Here is a 20,611-nt window from a genome sequence, read left to right on the forward strand (position 1 = left end):
AACGCTATGTCACCCAAATCTTAAGTTTAATCAACCCCCACCTCCACACACACTCTATTTTCTATAACGCAAATGTTTTACAACGTATTCAGATGTATCCTGTTTACCCATAAACCATTAACTATTGTTTTGGGCCCAGATCACATGACCGAATGGCGTCAGTTGATTGGTCACAAATGTATATATATAGAAGTAAACTTAAGCTGTAATATATCTCACTTGGACAAGGTGATTCAGCTTTGGAGGAACAACATCACTACGACACTAAGTCACCACATCCCTACGCTACTACACCACTACGCTACTACACCACTACGCTACTACACCACTACGCTACTACACGACATTATGGCCACGAGACCTGAATTGCCAGATGGACTTCTCGGAGCTCTGCCAAAGTTTAGTGAGCTTAAGCTCAAAACTGACAGCCACAGACAATCCGAGTTTCAAGTGGCAGCTAACAATGTATGCATCAGGATCAAGACAGCTATTCCTGTCAAGGTAAGATCTTTCTAGAACTACTTCCGCTGTGTGCTTAGATATTTCAAGCAGCTTGTCAGTCATCGAGGGTACACCAGGATAACATTTTTCGGTCGAACGGCCTTCGGACAAGTATCAATTCGGGCATTTGTCGCATTCGGGCAAGTGTCCATTCGGGCATTTGTCGCATACAGGCAAGTGTCCATTCGGGCATTTGTCGCAATCGGGCAAGTATCCATTCGGGCATTTGTCGCATTCGGGCAAGTGTCCATTCGGGCATTTGTCATTTTCAGGCAAGTGTCCATTCGGGCATTTGTCGCATTCGGGCAAGTATCCAATCCATTCGGGCATTTGTGCATTTGTCGCATACAGGCAAGCGTCCATTCGGGCATTTGTCGCATTCAGGCAAGTGTCCATTCGGGCATTTGTCGCATTCGGGCATTTGTCGCATTCGGGCAAGTATCCATTCGGGCAAGTGTCCATTCGGGCATTTGTTGAATTCGGGCATTTGTCGCATTCGGGCAAGTGTCCATTCGGGCATGTGTCGCATTCGGGCAAGTGTCCATTAGGGCATTTGTCGCATTCGGGCATTTGTCGCATTCGGGCAAGTATCCATTCGGGCAAGTGTCCATTCGGGCATTTGTTGAATTCGGGCATTTGTCGCATTCGGGCAAGTGTCCATTCGGGCATTTGTCGCATTCGGGCATTTGTCACATTCGGGCAAGTGTCCATTCGGGCATTTGTCGCATTCGGGCATTTGTCGCATTCGGGCATTTGTCACATTCGGGCAAGTGTCCATTCGGGCATTTGTCCCATTCGGGCAAGTGTCCATTCGGGCAAGTGTCCATTCGGGCAAGTGTCCATTCGGGCAAGTGTCCATTCGGGCATTTGTCGCATTCGGGCAAGTGTCTATTCGGGCATTTGTCGCATTCGTGAAAGTGTCTTTCGGAAAACGTCCGGCTCCCATTTAAAGCTAATGGGTAATAAACTTTAATTAAACTAACTTTTCTTTCCCCGCCAGGTGGGAACCAAGTTAACCCAGTGTGACGGGGAGAAAGTTCTGCCAGACTATGTCTTGACACAGAGACCAGACGAGACGTACGTCTGTTTCCACCTTGGCTTCCCCTCCTCCGGCTGGTACACCTTCACCATCTTCGCCCTGCGGGAGACCGACCCCAGTGAATCAATGCCTAACGTCTACACCTACCTGATCGACGCGGTGGTTCCCAAACCAGCCCGGACCTACCCCAAGGTGTACACAAAGTTCTACACGGACTACTGTGTCCTGGAGCAACCTATGGTGCTGAACGCCCAACAGAAGCATCTTGACCAGGTCAAGTTCGACCTTCTGGTGCCTGGAGCTAACAAGGTTGCTGTCCATGTAGGGGACGAGTGGTTCAAGTTGACCAAGATCGGGGACAACTGGCAGGATACCCTTGACCTTCATGAGTACAATCAACCTAAGGCCAAAGTTCAAGTGATGGCAACATACGATGAAGAAGGCATCAACTACAAGGGTCTGTTGGAGTATGTTCTGTAGGAATAGGCTCTGACACGGGATGTATGTGAGGTGCCAGTCTCTAGCACGTTTGTATGTGAGCGGTGCAAGTCTCTAGCACCAGCTGTATGTGAGAGGTGCAAGTCTCTAGCACGTTTGTATGTGATAGGTGCAAGTCTCTAGCACCGGCTGTATGCGTGGTGCAAGTCTCTAGCACCAGCTGTATGTGAGAGGTGCAAGTCTCTAGCACGTTTGTATGTAATAGGTGCAAGTCTCTAGCACTAGCTGTATGCGTGGTGCAAGTCTCTAGCACCAGCTGTATGTGAGAGGTGCAAGTCTCTAGCACGTTTGTATGTGATAGGTGCAAGTCTCTAGCACCGGCTGTATGTAAGAGGGGCCAACTCTAGCACCAGCTGTATGTGAGAGGTCCAAGTCTCTAGCACCAGCTGTATGCATGGTGCAAGTCTCTAGCACCAGCTGTATGTGAGAAGTGCCAACTCTAGCACCGGCTGTATGTAAGAGGTGCCAACTTTAGCACCAGCTGCATGTCAGAGGTGCAAGTCTCTAGCACCGGCTGTATGTGATAGGTGCAAGTCTCTAGCACCGGCTGTATGTGAGAGGTGCCAACTCTAGCACCAGCTGTATGTGAGAGGTGCAAGACTCTAGCTCCGCCTGTATGTTAGAAGTGTCAACTCTAGCACCGCCTGTATGTGTGAAATGCCAGGCTGTAGCACCTACATGTTTGAGACTTCCAGCACTTTTTGTATCTCAGAAAACTGTTTTCTTCTAGACGTGGTTCAACTAGGCTGTAACTAGAGAAACAACTCTTGGATATTTTATTTCTCTGTGTATCATTAGATTGTGTCACTACACACAAACTTACAACTTTATTATCGTCTTAGTCATGAAATTCAGGCCTGTAAAATTTGTATGTACTTTATAACAATAAAGTTAAAAATTGTGTGTATTTTGTAATCTTGATTTTTGGATTTTTTAATTTCCCTTATGTTATTGTGGGCTAAATTACATCACAGTATGCCGTGTCACATGATATTAAAAAAAACTCTAAATACTACGGCATTATAATCGTAAAACCAGTAAATTATTATTTTAAGTTAGTTATATAGTAATAGGGTAGATAACCGTTTTTGCATTGATAAAATATGATTTACTTCCCTTGTTATATAAAAGTAATGTCATGGACTACTACCTTTATATATATATATATATATATATATATATATATATATATATATAAAATATAATATAATATATATATATATATATATATATATATATATATATATATATATATATATATATATATATATATATATATATATATATATATATAATATGAACATATATATTAGCGCTATTTAATATTTTTTTAATGTATTCATGCGTTATGACGTAGATGTACGCTTGTGTGTTATGTTTAGCACAATATTTTATATTAAAGATTACAAAATTAAAACTTTCAAATAACTGTCAATTTCAGTAGAATGAATACACACTGTGCTAAATAAAGCAAAACTTTCAAAAGTAAAATCGTAAAATTGCCAATGTGACCAGCGTCTAAAACAGCCGCTACAGAAATATTTTATCTGGCAAGCGCAGTATGCTTTGATCGGACTCGTGAGATCGGGATAGGTTTTTTTCTCCCTGATCGCAGCAGGTTAGATAAGAATGATAAATGACCGCAAACATGTCAGTCAGCGATCACGTGACGGGTTTCTTGTCTGTGTTCTTTATTGGCCAGAGCAAAACTGACACACACTTATCAACTCCCACTGCCACTCTAGAACATTCGTCATATCGGTACATTCATTAGGTGCACATTAGTCATCGAGGTGTTGGTGTTGGGGCTAAGATGGTTGGCAACCTATAGGCACAGTGGGGTATTGATGTTTTCATGACAACCTCTAGGGGTGTGTATGTATACATTAGAGTAGGGGTGTGCATGTATAAAAGACAAATGACCATATAGGGGGTGACACCAAGGCAAAAAATTGCAAAATGTACAAAAGAAAAATGCCTTTTTGCCAGTTCCATTAATGATTAATTAAAGTGAAATAGTCTTTTAAGTACAAATCAACAATTATAACAAGAGGGTGGGGTGACAGAATGATTTAAACTTTTTAACTATAGAGAAAATAATACTACATCCAAATGCATTATTAACAGACTATAGATAAACATCGTTACTATTTGTTTGCAGTAATTAAAGCTTATACAGATACATGTACGCGCATGTTGCATATATTTAACTTATAGGTTTATGTAGCCACCCCCCTTATATATATATATATATATATATATATATATATATATATATATATATATATATATATATATATATATCCTTTGTTTCTTGGGAGGGGTGTGACACCACGAAGTGCCGCACCGGACGACACCCGACCTTGCGACGCCACTGTTCAACACATCAGGCCACCTCAACACATCAACCCACCTAAGCACAACAACCAACCTCAACACATCAACCCACCTCAACACATGGGTATGAAACCAAGTAAAACTGGTCTATTGTGCCGAGCCATAAAAGACGACTTAACTTTTCCCAGTCTGTGGTGTGATGTTACGCAATTGTCCCTGTGGTATAATGTTACCCAATTGTCCCCAGCAGTTTCTACCAGCCCACGCACAACATATCCCACCGTATGTGAGATCAGTTCGTGTGTTATGTCACATATTCAGACACGTGACGTGTGCTGGCACGTTGTTGTTTCTTGAGGCGGAAGGGAATTTTCTAATTAAGTAGAGTAAACAGAAAGTTAACATTTCAAACTTGGCGGTCTGTGTGGCAGGTGAAGTAGAGTTACCTCTGTCTGTGGAGGGATTTTGTGGTCAGCACTGTATGCAGGTGCTTTATCTTTCCCTAGCGTAAAAAAGTGCTCGAACTCGAACATTTTGGGGTTAGCAGTCGAATGTACCACCACTCGGCCATACCGTTGTCTTTCTACCTTACTTAAGAAATTCCTCAGTCCCCTGTTAAAGTTAGACACGTATCACAGAAATCGTACAACAGCCAGATAATATTTTTGTTTTCTTTTGAAAGGGTCGCAAGTCACGTGCTAGTTATTTTTGTAGACCAGTCATGTGACAGGGAAAACATTCGTCACGGATGTTTACAGGTAAAGTCAAGAGATTGGTCATTGATGGTGGGGGGGGGGGGGGGGGAGGGGGGGGGGGGGATGTCACAAAGAAAATATTGGTCTACGCCTGCGCATATGTATGTGCACACGAGATGTAGCTGATATCCTACGGTTAGCTGTCATTCCTTTGTTTGTTGAATACCTGCAAGATTTAACCTGTATGTTGAATACCCGCAAAATTTCATCTGATGTATGTTGAATACCTGCAACATTTGGCCTGATGTTTGTTGCATACCTGCACGATTTCACCTAATGTTTGTTAAACACCTGCAATATTTAACCTGTATGTTGAATACCTGCAAGATTTCACCTGATGTATGTTGAATACCTGTAACATTTGACCTGATGTTTGTTGGATCACCTGCAAGATAATACCAGATCAGGTGATACTTTATAGCACTTGGATGAACGGTGTCAGACCGCATTCGACTTTTATTTTTTATACAAAACATTGAGAAAAATCGCAGACTGCCGGGGTGCCACTCCTGTGAATTCGATTTTTTTTTCCGCATATCACTCCCCAGGAGTATTCTCAACAACTTCCAGAGGCGTTGCGACCCTTCCCGGCGCCCGGGGACAAACTTTCAATTTGGCGGCCCCCCTCGGGAGCAAATTTTCAAATTTATCAATTTGGACCCCCCCCCCCCCTCAACATCGATTCGAACCCTCCCCCTCAACTGCACCCCCACCCCCCTTCAAACTTCAAAAATGCAGCTAAATTGACATTTTAATTTGTTTTTACAACCCATTTTGGCGCCCCCTAAGGTCGGCGCCCAGGGACATATGTCCGTCCCCCCCCTGCCCCCCATCGCTACGCCTCTGACAACTTCCCAAAGATTCATAGCGGTAGAATGAAAACAAAATATTTTTCCGACTCAGGGCGATGTAAAACGTCGAGACATGTGAAATTCTCGATTTCGATTAATTGCACTATTGCAATACTTTCTTTATGCTAAGTCAGGTCGGCAACCTTTTGGGGCGGGAGAGCCAAAAGCGACATTTTTCAAAATCTCGCAGTTTTTAAAGAGCCACTTACAAATATATTTTTTTCAGTATTATGGTATTTGATTAGAATTAGGTAAATAAATTCAAATAAATTGGTTTAAGTATAAAATAATATATATTCATACAAATACATACACGTTTCGCACAAAACATAGTAAAGAATTTTAGCTAGCTCCGCTAGGATAATAAAATCAAATTATCAGCTAGAGCACTATCCTTACCCAATTTAGAAGCTAATAACTAAAAAAAAACTGAAATTAATGCACACTGACACACACAAAAATGCCTTCTGAATAAAATAACAAATACAATTAAAAATATTCGAAAAAAAATTCATAAAAACACGTTTTAATAACATAAAAGAAAAGCGTGGGTCTCTTTCTAAATATTAGTAAAGGTATCCAATAGATACTAAAGTGGCCCACGCTTTTCCTTTATAGTAATTTAAATAGTAGTGTCTAATATTTAGGAAGAGACCCACCCTTTTCTATATGGTTATTTAAATAGTAGTGTATAATTTATTTTCTACTTTTTAGTACATTATTACATAAAAGCTTGTTATTGTTATTAAAACGTTTTTTATGAATTTTTTTTCAGTACTTTACATGGTTTATTTACAATAGTTACATGACTAAAAACCATTGTCAAGTTTATAGCTAAAGTTTCAGTAAAATATTAAGGGACGGCGTATTCTAGTGGTAAAGAACTATACTGCTGACCCGACTAAAAACCATCGCGCGCCAATTGAACGTGATGACGCGCATTTGACGTAGAGCCCCCCTCGCTCCACGCCCAACACGGCCGTGATGACGCGTGTGGATAGAACTGCCTACTAATTCGGTCCAAATTTTAATTAATTCATAAAAAATTAATCAGGCATCCAATTAAGTCAAATTTAATGTCATAATGCATTGTCTTTATGTCTTGACCCACGTACCAATTACCGTAACAATAACCGTATCTGTCAGTTAGAAGTGTCCGAATTTTCGCTCCGGCGTTTCAATCTAGACAGACAGACAGAGGAAGCGAATGTAATTTTAAAAAATGTGCACTTCGGTAGGGGAAAGCATGGAACCACTGCCACGGGACTAACCACAGCACAATTGTGGGGCTGGGCCTTGTGTCCAAGTAGCTGTCAGCATACAGTCTACTCCATCTATTCTTAGTGTTTTTATCTTGTTTAAAGTTGTTGTTTTTTACAGTATAATATTTTTATGAGTTATGAAAATGAAATAATATAATAATTATGGAACTGGAGAGCCGCATCTTGACATTAAAAGAGCCGCATGCGGCTCGCGAGCCGCAGGTTGTCGACCCCCCCTTTTTTTTTAATTTTTTTTCCGACCCCTGTTAATGTTAAGTCGTTTACAAGTAAAGCATAGACGAGAGAATTATCGACATCACTTACCTATCTTAAATACTTTTTCTTCAACATAAAGTTTTTTAAATATTGGTAAGCGTTTTTTATTTTAAACTAGAATAAAATAATAATTGAAATTTATAAGTTTGTGAGAAAAATATTCAAAGTGAAATACAATCACATAGAATATTATTATTTACTTAGATTGTTTTAAAAACAATTGGTTAACTTTTTTTTATTTTATTACAATCTAATTTCTTAGCATTCTCTTAAAGCAACATTATGGTTGTGTACCTTTGTAAAATTATTAATACATTCAAGGGAAGTAACTTTTACTACTTTTATTCAATAGTGACATTAGTTGGCAGTTTTAACGCTTACCTCTTTCGTCAGGAGTAACTTTTGTTAGAAAATTAATCTTTTTGAAATCATCATAATTGCTTAACTTGAAACTACGGCCACTTTCTTTTGACAGTGTGATGTGTGAATCATTTGGACATAATTAGATTTTAATTTTTTTTATTAATTAAAGATACGTATGTTAAAAGTGTCGCGCTTTCTCATACACACACGCACACACACACACACACATATCGTGTGCACTCAGTTATGGCTCATTAATAAATCATAACATTCACTCTATTTTATAACAGAAAAACAAATGTAAAAAAAAAGTTTATATCAATAAACAAATATATGGGCGCTAAAAAAGAAGAAAATAAAATAAATGTGTATTTGTTTGCATGTTTGTCAACGTTTTAAACGGTTGTTAGTTTAAACATTTGTTTTGTTAGATCTCTTACAAATTGTGTTGATACTGGACGTCACAAAGACTTGCTATATGTAAGATGCTAGTCGTCACATAGTGCTCAAAGACTAGCTATATGTCAGATACTAGACGTCACATAGTGCTCAAAGACTTGCTGTATGTCAGATGCTAGACGTCACATAGTGCTCAAAGACTTGCTGTATGTCAGATACTAGACGTCACATAGTGCTCAAAGACTTGCTGTATGTCAGATACTAGACGTCACATAGTGCTCAAAGACTTGCTGTATGTCAGATGCTAGACTCACACAGTGCTCAAAGAACTAATTTCAGCACGCAAAAAAAAAAAAAAAAAAAACGTTCGCATGAGCCCACCTACCCCTCCCCCTTCGTAGAATCAGCCATTTATCGAAACTTTTATACTTTATTTACATATCATTTAATAAATTCTATTTTCCTTTGCAGATTTAAAAGGGTATTCCAATTTGGTCATTAAAACTGCCATCTGGCAACTACTTAAAACTCCGGTATGAAAGCCACTTCAATAGCTTTACTGTTTGTTGATTGTTTGTTATCCAGGTAGCCTATAATTTGATCGTTCATTGTCATAGCAATTCTTGTATAGCCTCCTACCTAAATGGGATGAGTTGTATTGGGGAGGCGTTATTTTTTTTTCATTTTAAAATAGAAAGGGTGGAGTGTTTTATTGATTATAGGAAGCTACAGACATCACAGTAAAGAGAAAAACATTGAAAGAATTATTCTAAATATTTTTTTAAGAGGATGTTTACAAAACACACTAAACAACATTGTAATAGGTGTTGTGTTTTATTTCATGCACTAGATGTGTATGTCTTTTGATTGATTTGATGACTAGATATTTTATCTCAACAGGATTTGGTGTTGTATTTACAGAGGGAATTCCCTGTTTATGTGGTCGTGTGGTTAGATGGTGTCCCTTTGATTCGGTCTGTTGTTTCCCTGTCTGTTTCCATAGTTACATGGGGGTGGGGGGCGTCTAGGGTGGCCGGACGTAGTTTACGGTTTGGTAAACATTGGGGTCACGGGGGTTTCAGTTGGGTGGTTAGATGTCTACATGCTGAGTGCCCGCGTGAACAAGTCAAGCTATCCTTACCACATACATATGTGGCCTGTCTATATAACACAGTCTGATCTGTCTAGATTTAACATAGTGTGGTCTGTCTATATATAACACAGTGTGACCTGTCTATATATAACATAGTGTGACCTGTCTATATATAGTAACATAGGTTGACCTGGCACAGTGTATCTCTATAAATAGATTATTGAATCCAACACACATGCATTGCCTCATTTACTTTTCTTTTATGACACCATACGGAAGTGTTCTCGCACTTTACCCTAGCATAGCTCTACATTGATATAGCACTTTACCCTGGCATAGCTCTACATTGATATCGCACTTTACCCTAGCATAGCTTTACAGTTATATCGCACTTTACCCTAGCATAGCTCGACAGTGTTCTCGCACTTTACCCTAGCAAAGCTCTACAGTGATATCGCACTTTACCATGGCACAGCACTGAAATAAAATCGCACTTTAACTTTGGATAATTCTAGTGCTAATTAAGCGTTATATTAAAACCAAAGCAGTTCAGTTCACCCACAATATAACTATTGCCTTCATGGACGACCTAGAAATATAGAAATGTTTTTTCTTTATATAGGAAATATGTATGTGTGTATAGAATGATGATTGATTGTAGGTGTAATATAAAATATATTAAAGAATTTTAACGTGTAAATATTTAGTATTGATCTTTGTTATATTATTGTTGTATATAGTTAATACTTTCTTGAAAATAATCTTTCCAATAAAGCTATCCAAAAAAAACCCAATGTAATCCCATTATCCTCTGAACCCCCCCCCCCCCCACCCCCGCAACCCCACGTCACGCCTGCACCTGTATACCGTAGCGGAGACGTTTGATGCCAGATCTGATATCAGGTACTAAGTCACGTGACGAAGGCGACAAACAATTACCTGACGACATCTAGGTGTAGCCTTTACATGATACCTTTGTAGCACGCTGTTTCCGTGGTAACTGTTATTAAACCGTACGGGCGCCAACGGTCAACTACAGCTTTAAACAACGCAATCATGATACAGTTTGATGTCCCTTAAGGGCTTTTCACATCTACAAAATAATGTTAAAGTACGATAACTCTAACCTCCTTACAACATTTCGTTAACCCCCCCCCCCCAACCACACCCACAACTCCAATATTTCTACAACCACCAACCCTTTGTTAACATAATAAAAATTTCTTGGGGTCACAACCTACCTTCCTCCCCCCCCCCCCCCACTAACACCCCCAACCCCACACCCACTCTCACCCTAGAAGATACATTTAGTTAGACAAAATAACAACAAGCAGACCTTTGTTCCGGTTTTTACATCTTTAATCAGAACTAATTACTTTTATCAGATTAAATCAATGTTGTTTCAATGTAACTAGATTAAAATAACTACGAGTTGGCATTTTTCTTTTTTATTAGAGATGTATTTTTGACAAATGACTTTGTCATAAAATAAAGGAAATTGGACAAGATTTTTGTGGTCACTTATTGTACAATGTGTATGAACATAGAATTACTTAGGGGCTCTTTGCTTTAATCTTGAATAATGCGGGGTGGTCAGGTACAAAGGTCTAATAAAACAGGTGTTGTGGTGTCTACTTATACGTGTGTGTCTGCCTGTCCCACCCTTCCCTACCTTAACAAAATCAGGTAGATGATGTAGAGGACTGGAGAGAAGACATGCTGTCAGGTAGACAAGTGGTTGCTAGATGATGACATCTGTTTAAATATGCGGGTACACATCCAAGCTAGACCCTGGTCGTTCATCATGTGTAGAAACTGATTACAATAAAGGCTGACTTGCGTGGAATAGCGTGGACTAGCGTGGAATAGCGTGGAATAGCGTGGAATAGCGTGGACTAGCATGGAATAGCGTGGACTAGCGTGGACTAGCGTGGAACAACATGGACTAGCGTGGAATGGCGTGGACTAGCGTGGACTAGCCTGGATTAGCGTGGACTAGCCTGGATTAGCGTGGAATAGCGTGGACTAGCATGGACTAGCGTGGGCGACTTATGAATAAATAGATGCGTTAAAATATAGGGTGGATGAATTCTAAAGTTTTATAATAAATCGTAGTCTTAAATGAGGAAAAATTCGTTTGCTTAATTATATTATTCAATCCATTATGATTGCCAGTGTATTCTGTTTAAAGCTTATTATTCCAAGTTTCTAATACCAAAAATATTCATTTCTACCTACATAATCTCTAAACCAACTGCTACATACAATATGTATATACCTATATAATCTCTAAACCAACTGTTACATGCGATATGACAATGTATATACCTATATAATCTCTAAACCAACTACTACAAACATTGTAAGCTAATAGCTCCAGTTATAAATCACACAACATACTTCTCATTTTGTCAAAAAAAAAATGCCCAGAGTTTCTTTCAACGCCCGAAATTCAATAAATGCCCCCCCCCCCCTCAAGTGTCCGAAGTCACATACACACACGTTTTAGACAAATTTAACTAAAAAAACATCGGCAGCCATCTTTGCTGTCTTTCTCTACATTTAAATCAAACGACCGAGCACTCAGATCATATGGCCTGGCGTCGCCCCTGCCAAAGATCTAGCCCACGCCTTACGTCGCCCCCCCCCCCCCCCCCCCCCAGCCTACAACTATTTTGCCTAGCCGCGCCTTCCGTCGTCCAACCGCCACCCCACAAACAACTAGCGCAACCCCACCTTCCATCGCCCCACCCCATGACTAATTTGCCCAGCGCCGCCTTCCATCACCCCCACGACTAATTTTCCGAGCGCCGCCCTCCCCTCTCTTCTCGCCGTCCCAGCACTTGTCCCCCACTTCGCCTACTTGACTACCTTAAAGAGAAAATTTCCGTCGTCACATGCGCTGGCTATTTATAGACACACGAACCTACGCTCGCAGCTCACGTGACAAGCCAGGCGGCGTCTGATTGGCCACAGTTGGATGTATATAGAAGTAAATAACCGCTAGCTTCCCCACCCATTCACGTTGTGTGAATCAGCAGACGACAGACCTGTATCATGTCTGCTAAGCCCGACCTACCCCATGGCTTCCTGGGTGCTCAGCCCAAGTTCAGTGAACTGCACCTGAAGACTGACAGCCACAAGGACGCTGAGTTTAAGGTGGTGGCCAACAACAATGTCTCGATCAAGCTCAAGACAGGCATCCCAGTCAAGGTAAGACCATCGTTTTAGTCAACATTTCCAGACGAAACTGGACGGTGGGTGGTTTCCGGGTGGGTCATATACTTGTACAGGACATTGTGGCGCAATCCGGGTGGGTCATTTTCGTCCTGGGACATTGTGGCCGAGTGAGTCAATTCTTTTTCTAACGCGCTCGTACGTAGAAAACAGTGAGCACTCCCTGCTCGCTGACTCATCGAATGTCAAGACTCTAGGGCGTGGTTGGAGATATCTGCCCATACGGAAAACCGTATATATATATATATATATATATATATATATATATATATATATATATATATATATATATATATGTGTGTGTGTGTGTGTGTGTGTGTGTGTGTATTTTTATCATTAAATAAAATAAACATAAAATAAACCACAGATGCAAGTAGGTACGTTGTTGTATTACTATAAATCAACTGAGGTCTTGCATGCTCTACTTCAGGGGTCTCCAAACTTTTCAGTCCAAGGGCCGCATTAACTATCAAATTTCAGTTCGGGGGCCAGTTAATTCCAAACATGTCTTTGATTTTTCTGGGCAAAGTCCCTCAGCCATCGCCAACAAACGTTTATTCCGTGGACAAAAAGATCCCGCGGGCCGGATGAGAGGACCTCGCGGGCCGGATCCGGCCCGCGGGCCGTAGTTTGGAGACCCTTGCTCTACTTGAATGATTCATACGGCGTACAGTTGTGCACTTATGTACAAAAACACCTCGTAGACAAGAAGCGTGTACTATAGTAACAAGACATGTGTACGCTAGCAGGTCAGATGTACTATATCCACTAGGCACGGGGCCAAAATTAATTGGCCAGTCAAGGTTTAGTGTGGAAAATATTCATTTCATCTCCATGAGATATGCAAACAAACAAAAACATGACACAAGGTCACGGTCGTTTCGTGTACAGCTGGAGGGTGACAGGGAAGACGGATGTTAAGTCGTCTGCTCCAGGACACGTCCGCATAACATCTGGATGTTTTACCACAACAATTGGATGTTTTAGCACATCTGGAGATGTTTTACCACAACAATTGGATGTTTTACCACAACAATTGGATATTTTATCACAACATCAGGATATTTAAGCACATCTGGAGATGTTTTTTCCCAACATCTGGATGTTTTAGGAAAACAACTGGAACTTATTTTACACATCACAAAATTTGATGTTTTAGCACAGACATAGATGTTTTGAAACAAAAAGCAGTTTATAGAAATTATGAGAGAATTTAAGCACTTCTTTAATTTTTCGCTGAGTTATACCACAACACAAATGTGCCTTACCTCGATAACAACACCACTTTACTGCACCTGTATCCCAACATTCGGTTAACCGTACCACCTCCACCCACCCTCTTTAATTGCTTACAAAAGAAAACATCCCAGCTGTGTTTAACACAAGTGAATATATATCTGACCTACTTGGATGTGCCCAGTCAACAGATTTCCGAGTGGTTGAGACACGCCATGTTTTAAAAAGAAAAGTTTTGAACGTGTCAGTTGTTCAAAAAAATGTGAACGGTGGAGAGTTATGGTTGCTGAATTCGTGTCAAGCTTAATTTGTACACTCTCTCATCCGCAGGCGTTTATGCTAGGCGTAAATAAGACCGTAAGGGGGGAGGGGAGAGAGGTGGGGGTCTAAGAACTCCCATAGATCCTTTTTTCAGTTACAGTTAGTTCAGTGCTATCTGATGTAATTTTTGTTTCTAAGTGTTTATTTTGATATGCTTAGAAATAGTGACATGTAACGTAATCATGAAAAAAAGTAGCATGACATTAAATGACAGTAGCATGACATTAAATGACAGCCTGACTTGTATAATTTTCTTTTTTTCTTGAAGTACATTCACATGCCAGTTGAGCGCGAATACATACGGGGTGGTATACATATTAATGTGTATGAATATATATATATATATATATATATATATATATATATATATATATATATATATATATATATATATATATATAATACTTTAAAAAAACTTTTTAAAAAACCACGTTTTTCTTGTGGACTAAAAAGTAGAAAATAAATTTTTCTTTTGTGCATCCTCGAGCTGTGCAGGTTCTTGTGATGACTGACAAAAAACGTGGGTACGTTCACCATCAAATTTCCCGACCCATCTGCCCGACCCACGTTTTTTGTGCACCATAACGTGTGGCTAAAAAATTAAGAAAATAAATCTGTCTAATCCCAACAAAAACCCAACACACATCAAGTTTTTGATTGTATATCCAACCCTCAAACAACCCTAACAAAGACGACAGTTGAAATGAAAAATGGTTTCAGCTCTGCAGACCGTTAAGCTTCAACTGACTGCTGATTTAAACTCGATATTATAAAAAAATGATTTTCGTTAGCGGCAGGTTGTGAAATATTTCATCGATTGAATGAGTCATAACAGGATACACGTATCACGTGATTAATGTTGTAACAGTCAGTTTGAGGACGTGTGTGGGGTAATAACTCGATGGCTGATATTGCACTCATGTGTTGGGTGTGTTAGCCGTTTTGACGTGTGTGTGTTGGCCACTTGCTGTGTTTGTTGGCCACTTGCTGAGTATGTTGGCCAACTTGCTGAGTGTGCCGGCCACTTACTGAGTGTGTTGGCCAAATTACTTAGTGTGTTGGCCAACGTGTTGAGTATGTTGGCCAACGTGTTGGGTATGTTGGCCACTTGTTGGGTATGTTGGCCACTTGTTGGGTGTGTTGGCCAACGTGTTGAGTATGTTGGCCAACGTGTTGAGTATGTTGGCCAACTAGCTGAGTGTGTTGGCCAACTAGCTGATTGTGTTGGCCAACGTGTTGGGTTTGTTGGCCAACGTGTTGGGTGTGTTGGCCAACTAGCTGAGTGTGTTGGCCAACTAGCTAATTGTGTTGGCCAACGTGTTGGCTTTGTTGGCCAACGTGTTGGGTTTGTTGGCCAACGTGTTGGGTGTGTTGGCCAACTAGCTGATTGTATTGGCCACTTGTTGGGTGTTTTGGTCAACTAGCTGAGTGTGTTGGCCACTTGATGAGTGTGTTGGCCACTTGTTGGGTGTGTTGGCCAACTAGCTGAGTGTGTTGGCCAACTAACTGAGTGTGTTGGCCACTTGTTGAGTGTGTTGGCCAACTAGCTGATTGTGTTGGCCACTTGTTGAGTATGTTGGCCAACGTGTTTGGTATGTTGGCCACTTGTTGGTTGTGTTGGCCAACTAGCTGATTGTGTCCACTTGTTGGGTGTGTTGATCAACCTACCAGATGTCAATGTATGAGACTAACACTGAATCATGGCTTAACTTTATAAACACAGCTGTGTGATCAAGTACACCCACACAGTTACTTGATCTACCCACCTAAAGCTTTCTGTGATACAGCCACACTAAACCACCCACAATGCTCCTATAGCCCATTGTTATCAGCCATTCTATAGCGTCTTTGTTGCAGTTTATAGCAGTGTAAAACTTTTTTTATGCTGTGGAAAATTGTTATTCAGCAGTTGGAAATTTTTTTTTTTACAGTGGGGTTTTTTTTTTTTTTTTTTTTTTTTGGATTGTTTTTTTTTTTTTTTTTTCTAGACTCGCATGTATTGCGTTTGTTTCTCTTGTCTATCTATTGTCAACGTATGAATATGTTGCCGGTAATTAAATTGATTACAATTAATTATCTCGATCAGGTGGTGACGAAGCTGACCAGGTGCCGTGACAACGTGGAACTGCCCGAGTACGTGTTGATCCAGCGGAAAGACGACAGCGCCCTACGGTTCCATGTGGGGGTGCCTGAAAGTGGCTTCTACAAGTTCCAGATTTTCTCTCTGTCTGAGAGCGAGGCCACGGAATCCCTACCCAACGTCTACAACTACCTGATCGAATTCGCGCGCGTTTCCAGACCCGCTCAACCTTACGTCAAAGCCTACACGAAGTTCTACAAGGATCATTGCTACCTGGATGAGCCTCTGTTTCTTGACCCATCTGAAACCGGAAGCGTCCACTTCAAGATGATCGTCCCAAAAGCTCAGAAGGTGGCAATCCACTGCGGGGAGGAGTGGTTCCACCTGGCCCAGAAAGGGGACTGGTGGGAAGGGAAGGCGGAGGTGTACAAGTACCGAGGTAAAGTAAACAAAGCAACGGTCAACGCCAACTACGACAAGGATGGCACCAGCTATGACGTTTTGCTTGAGTACAAACTCTAACATAAACATCCAGACTTTTTAAAACATTTCGCTTCCCATACTTTGCATATATTTACATATCTTGCTACAATTTGGTTTCCTGATACAAGCATTCCTTCTTAAGTGTATTGATTTTATATTTGTAGCCATGCAGTTATTGATCTGTAGTTTGTTAATCTTTGTAAAGCTGTGGCTAATCATCGATTGATTGTGAGCTAGAGGTAATCATCGATTGATGTAAACTGTGTGGCCAGTTAACAGTCTGATTTTGGTCCAGCTAAATCTCTGACTTCCGTCTGCCAAATAGATTTTTAAAATCTATTTATAGATTCCGTCTAGCTTGCAGACATTAAGTGACATCACAAATGTCAAAAAAACAAGGATTGATGCCATCTCTGTGATGTGTAGGCACTGACATATAAAAATTCTGCAGATGTGACATTCAACGACTAGATGACACTGACATCACATGACAATTATGACGTCATAGTGACAGGCTAGTATCTGACTTTGCCTCAAGTTCTCATCAACAAAGAGTTGTAAATAATTTTACTGTATTAAATTTAAATATTTTAAGCTAAATCTAGTTTGTTCATATGTTGAAGCTTTTTATTTCTATTTCAATATTTAGACCAGCTTGTAGTTGTGTCAATGTATATTAAATATACTTGTATGTTTGTTAAATGTTTAATAATGTCAGCCTGTGGTCTACATGCGTGTAGTTGCCAAATATCTAAACTTGTATTTGTTTTCAATAGTCTAGTTATAATGATTTGTCAAAGGTAGTAAGTAGTTGTTAACTATCCAACCTTGCATAGTTGTCAATTGCCTAATTATTTCTAGTAGCTAATAGTCTAGTAGTGTAGTTGCCAATAGTCTAGTTGTGTGTAGTTGCCAATAGTCTATTAGTGTAGTTGCCAAGATTCTAGTAGTGTAGTTGCCAATAGTCTAGTTGTGTGTAGTTGCCAATAGTCTAGTAGTGTAGTTGCCAATAGTCTAGTTGTGTGTAGTTGCCAATAGTCTAGTAGTGTAGTTGCCAATAGTCTAGTTGTGTAGTTGCCAATAGTCTAGTTGTGTGTGGTTGCCAATAGTCTAGTATTGTAGTTGCCAATAGTCTAGGCATGTGTAGTTGCTAATAGTCTAGTTGTGTAGTCGACAATAGTCTAGTTGTGTGTAGTTGCCAATAGTCTAGTTGTATGTGGTTTCCAATAGTCTAGTTGTGTGTAGTTGCCAATAGTCTAGTTGTGTGTTTTCCAATAGTCTAGTTGTGTAGTTGCCAATAGTCTAGTTGTGTAGTTGCCAATAGTCTAGTTGTGTAGTTACCAATAGTCTAGTTGTGTAGCTGCCAATAGCCTATTGCTAATCGTCTAGTCGAAATGTTTATGTGTCAGATATGAACTCGTGTCGCACAGAGCTGTGACGTCACCTGGCCAGGTATTCACCAACCGCCGCTAGAGTACAGGTAGGCCTACACTCAAAGCTTCAATACGAAAAGTAAAAGTGTCAAACGATTGAATAGAGCCGACTCAGGCGAACAAACACAGAGGTCATGGGGTCACCGACGGGGTTAAGAAAACACCACTCGCGCTTCTTAACGGGAAAGTCCTTTAAGATAAATAAAAATGTAACGGCCTGTTCTAGACTAATGTGTACACACACTTAAGGGCTTGACTATAATTTGAAATTTTTGGAAAATTTGAAATTTTGTTTGAGATCTTGAACTTGATAGGGTAGGTGAAGAAGAATGCACACACGACAATAGAGCCTTCAAAATCAAACAGCAAGCTGGTTACGTCGAGCTAGCTGCAGAGGCGTAGCGACCCTTCCCGGCGCCCGGTGACAAACTTTTCGATTTGCATCCCCCCCCTCAAACTTTCGATTTGCACCCCCCCTCAACCTTTCAATTTATTTTTCCAACCCATTTTGGCGCCCCCTAAGGTCGGCGCCCGGGGACATATGTCCCCCCCTCACCCCCCCCCCCTCTTTCGCTACGCTACTGGCTAGCTGGAATCATAGCTGGCCAATCATAGCTGGAATTATAGCTGGCTAATGATAAGCTAATCTGGCTGTGGTTCCACACTTCCGGTTTGTTTTTTATCTTGGGCTGAGGCTCAAACACGCTCTGGTATCAAAGTCTTACAGTGTGTGCTATGTACATACAACAGCACACACATACACTTTTGGACTGATGCTCTAACACGCTCTGGTATCAAAGTCTTACAGTGTGTGCTATGTACATACAACAGCACACACATACACTTTTGGACTGATGCTCTAACACGCTCTGGTATCAAAGTCTTACAGTGTGTGCTATGTACATACAACAGCACACACATACACTTTTGGACTGACGCTCAACCACGCTCTGGTATCAAAGTCTTACAGTGTGTGCTATGTACATACAACAGCACACACATACACTTTTGGACTGATGCTCTAACACGCTCTGGTATCAAAGTCTTACAGTGTGTGCTATGTACATACAACAGCACACACATACACTTTTGGACTGACGCTCAACCACGCTCTGGTATCAAAGTCTTACAGTGTGTGCTATGTACAAACACCTGCACACACATACACTTTTGGACTGACGCTCAAACACGCTCTGGTATCAAAGTCTTACAGTGTGTGCTATGTACAAACACCTGCACACAAAACACGCTCTGGTATCAAAGTCTTACAGTGTGTGCTATGTACAAACACCTGCACACACATACACTTTTGGACTGACGCTCAAACACGCTCTGGTATCAAAGTCTTACAGTGTGTGCTATGTACAAACACCTGCACACACATACACTTTTTGACTGACGCTCAAACACGCTCTGGTAACAAAGTCTTACAGTGTGTGCTATGTACAAACATCTGCACACACATACACTTTTGGACCGACGCTCAAACACGCTCTGGTATCAAAGTCTTACAGTGTGTGCTATGTACAAACATCTGCACACACATACACTTTTGGAATGACGCTCAAACACGCTCTGGTATCAAAGTCTTACAGTGTGTGCTATGTACAAACATCTGCACACACATACACTTTTGGAGTGACGCTCAAACACGCTCTGGTATCAAAGTCTTACAGTGTGTGCTATGTACAAACACCAGCACACACATACACTTTTGGAGTGACGCTCAAACACGCTCTGGTATCAAAGTCTTACAGTGTGTGCTATGTACAAACACCTGCACACACATACACTTTTGGACTGATGCTCTAACACGCTCTGGTATCAAAGTCTTACAGTGTGTGCTATGTACAAACACCAGCACACACATACACTTTTGGAGTGACGCTCAAACACGCTCTGGTATCAAAGTCTTACAGTGTGTGCTATGTACAAACACCTGCACACACATACGCATACACTTATACGCACACACACATACACATACGCATACACACGTGCATAAACCGTTTTACAAATCCACACACACACACATTCATACATACAACAACCCCCATACATGCATATATGAACATGCACTTATAGGTACACATACACATATATACATTTTGAACATATACACACATTCGCACCCTACACACATGCCTCACACTCATGCCCCACACACCTGACTCCCTCACCTGCCCCACACACCTGCTCCACACACATATCATCCAATAAGTCACACAAGTTGTGCCTAGAGAACAAAGCCTGTCAACAAACCAAACTTAGTTTTGTTTGCCCTAGCAAGTTGATAGTTTAGTGATGTATCAGAGAACAATTCACTTCCTGGACATAAAGGTGGGACACACCTGCAGAGAAGTGAAACTTTTAGACCAGGGGTCTCCAAACTTTTCAGCCCGAGGGCCGCATTACATATCAAATTTCAGTTCGGGGGCCAGTTTCTT

The 20,611-nt window shown here is 40.8% G+C and overlaps 2 protein-coding genes across 2 annotated transcripts; both read left to right on the plus strand.

Moving 5' to 3' along the window:
* Positions 1-214: 214 nt before the first annotated feature.
* Positions 215-2,953, plus strand: LOC131943812 (uncharacterized). The gene is made up of 2 exons (XM_059304102.1): positions 215-501; positions 1,502-2,953. Exons 1-2 carry the CDS (start codon positions 349-351, stop codon positions 2,018-2,020), a joined length of 672 nt encoding a protein of 223 aa, XP_059160085.1. The 5' UTR covers positions 215-348; the 3' UTR covers positions 2,021-2,953.
* Positions 2,954-12,365: 9,412 nt separating this feature from the next.
* LOC131943807 (uncharacterized) lies at positions 12,366-17,325 on the plus strand. The gene is made up of 2 exons (XM_059304095.1): positions 12,366-12,587; positions 16,255-17,325. The coding sequence occupies exons 1-2, from the start codon at positions 12,432-12,434 to the stop codon at positions 16,768-16,770; spliced, it is 672 nt and encodes a 223-aa protein (XP_059160078.1). The 5' UTR covers positions 12,366-12,431; the 3' UTR covers positions 16,771-17,325.
* The last annotated feature ends 3,286 nt before the right edge of the window (positions 17,326-20,611 follow it).

Source organism: Physella acuta, unplaced genomic scaffold (genome assembly GCF_028476545.2).
Source record: "Physella acuta isolate Inbredline_101_S28 unplaced genomic scaffold, ASM2847654v3 ptg000466l, whole genome shotgun sequence".
Classification (NCBI taxonomy): domain Eukaryota; kingdom Metazoa; phylum Mollusca; class Gastropoda; family Physidae; genus Physella; species Physella acuta.

Bases quoted from the DNA above. Each gene is read 5' to 3' on its own strand.
- LOC131943812 (XM_059304102.1), top strand. From the start codon at position 349: ATGGCCACGAGACCTGAATTGCCAGATGGACTTCTCGGAGCTCTGCCA. The intron at 502-1,501 runs GTAAGATCTTTC...TTTCCCCGCCAG, and splicing joins AGACAGCTATTCCTGTCAAG to GTGGGAACCAAGTTAACCCA.
- LOC131943807 (XM_059304095.1), top strand. From the start codon at position 12,432: ATGTCTGCTAAGCCCGACCTACCCCATGGCTTCCTGGGTGCTCAGCCC. The intron at 12,588-16,254 runs GTAAGACCATCG...TATCTCGATCAG, and splicing joins AGACAGGCATCCCAGTCAAG to GTGGTGACGAAGCTGACCAG.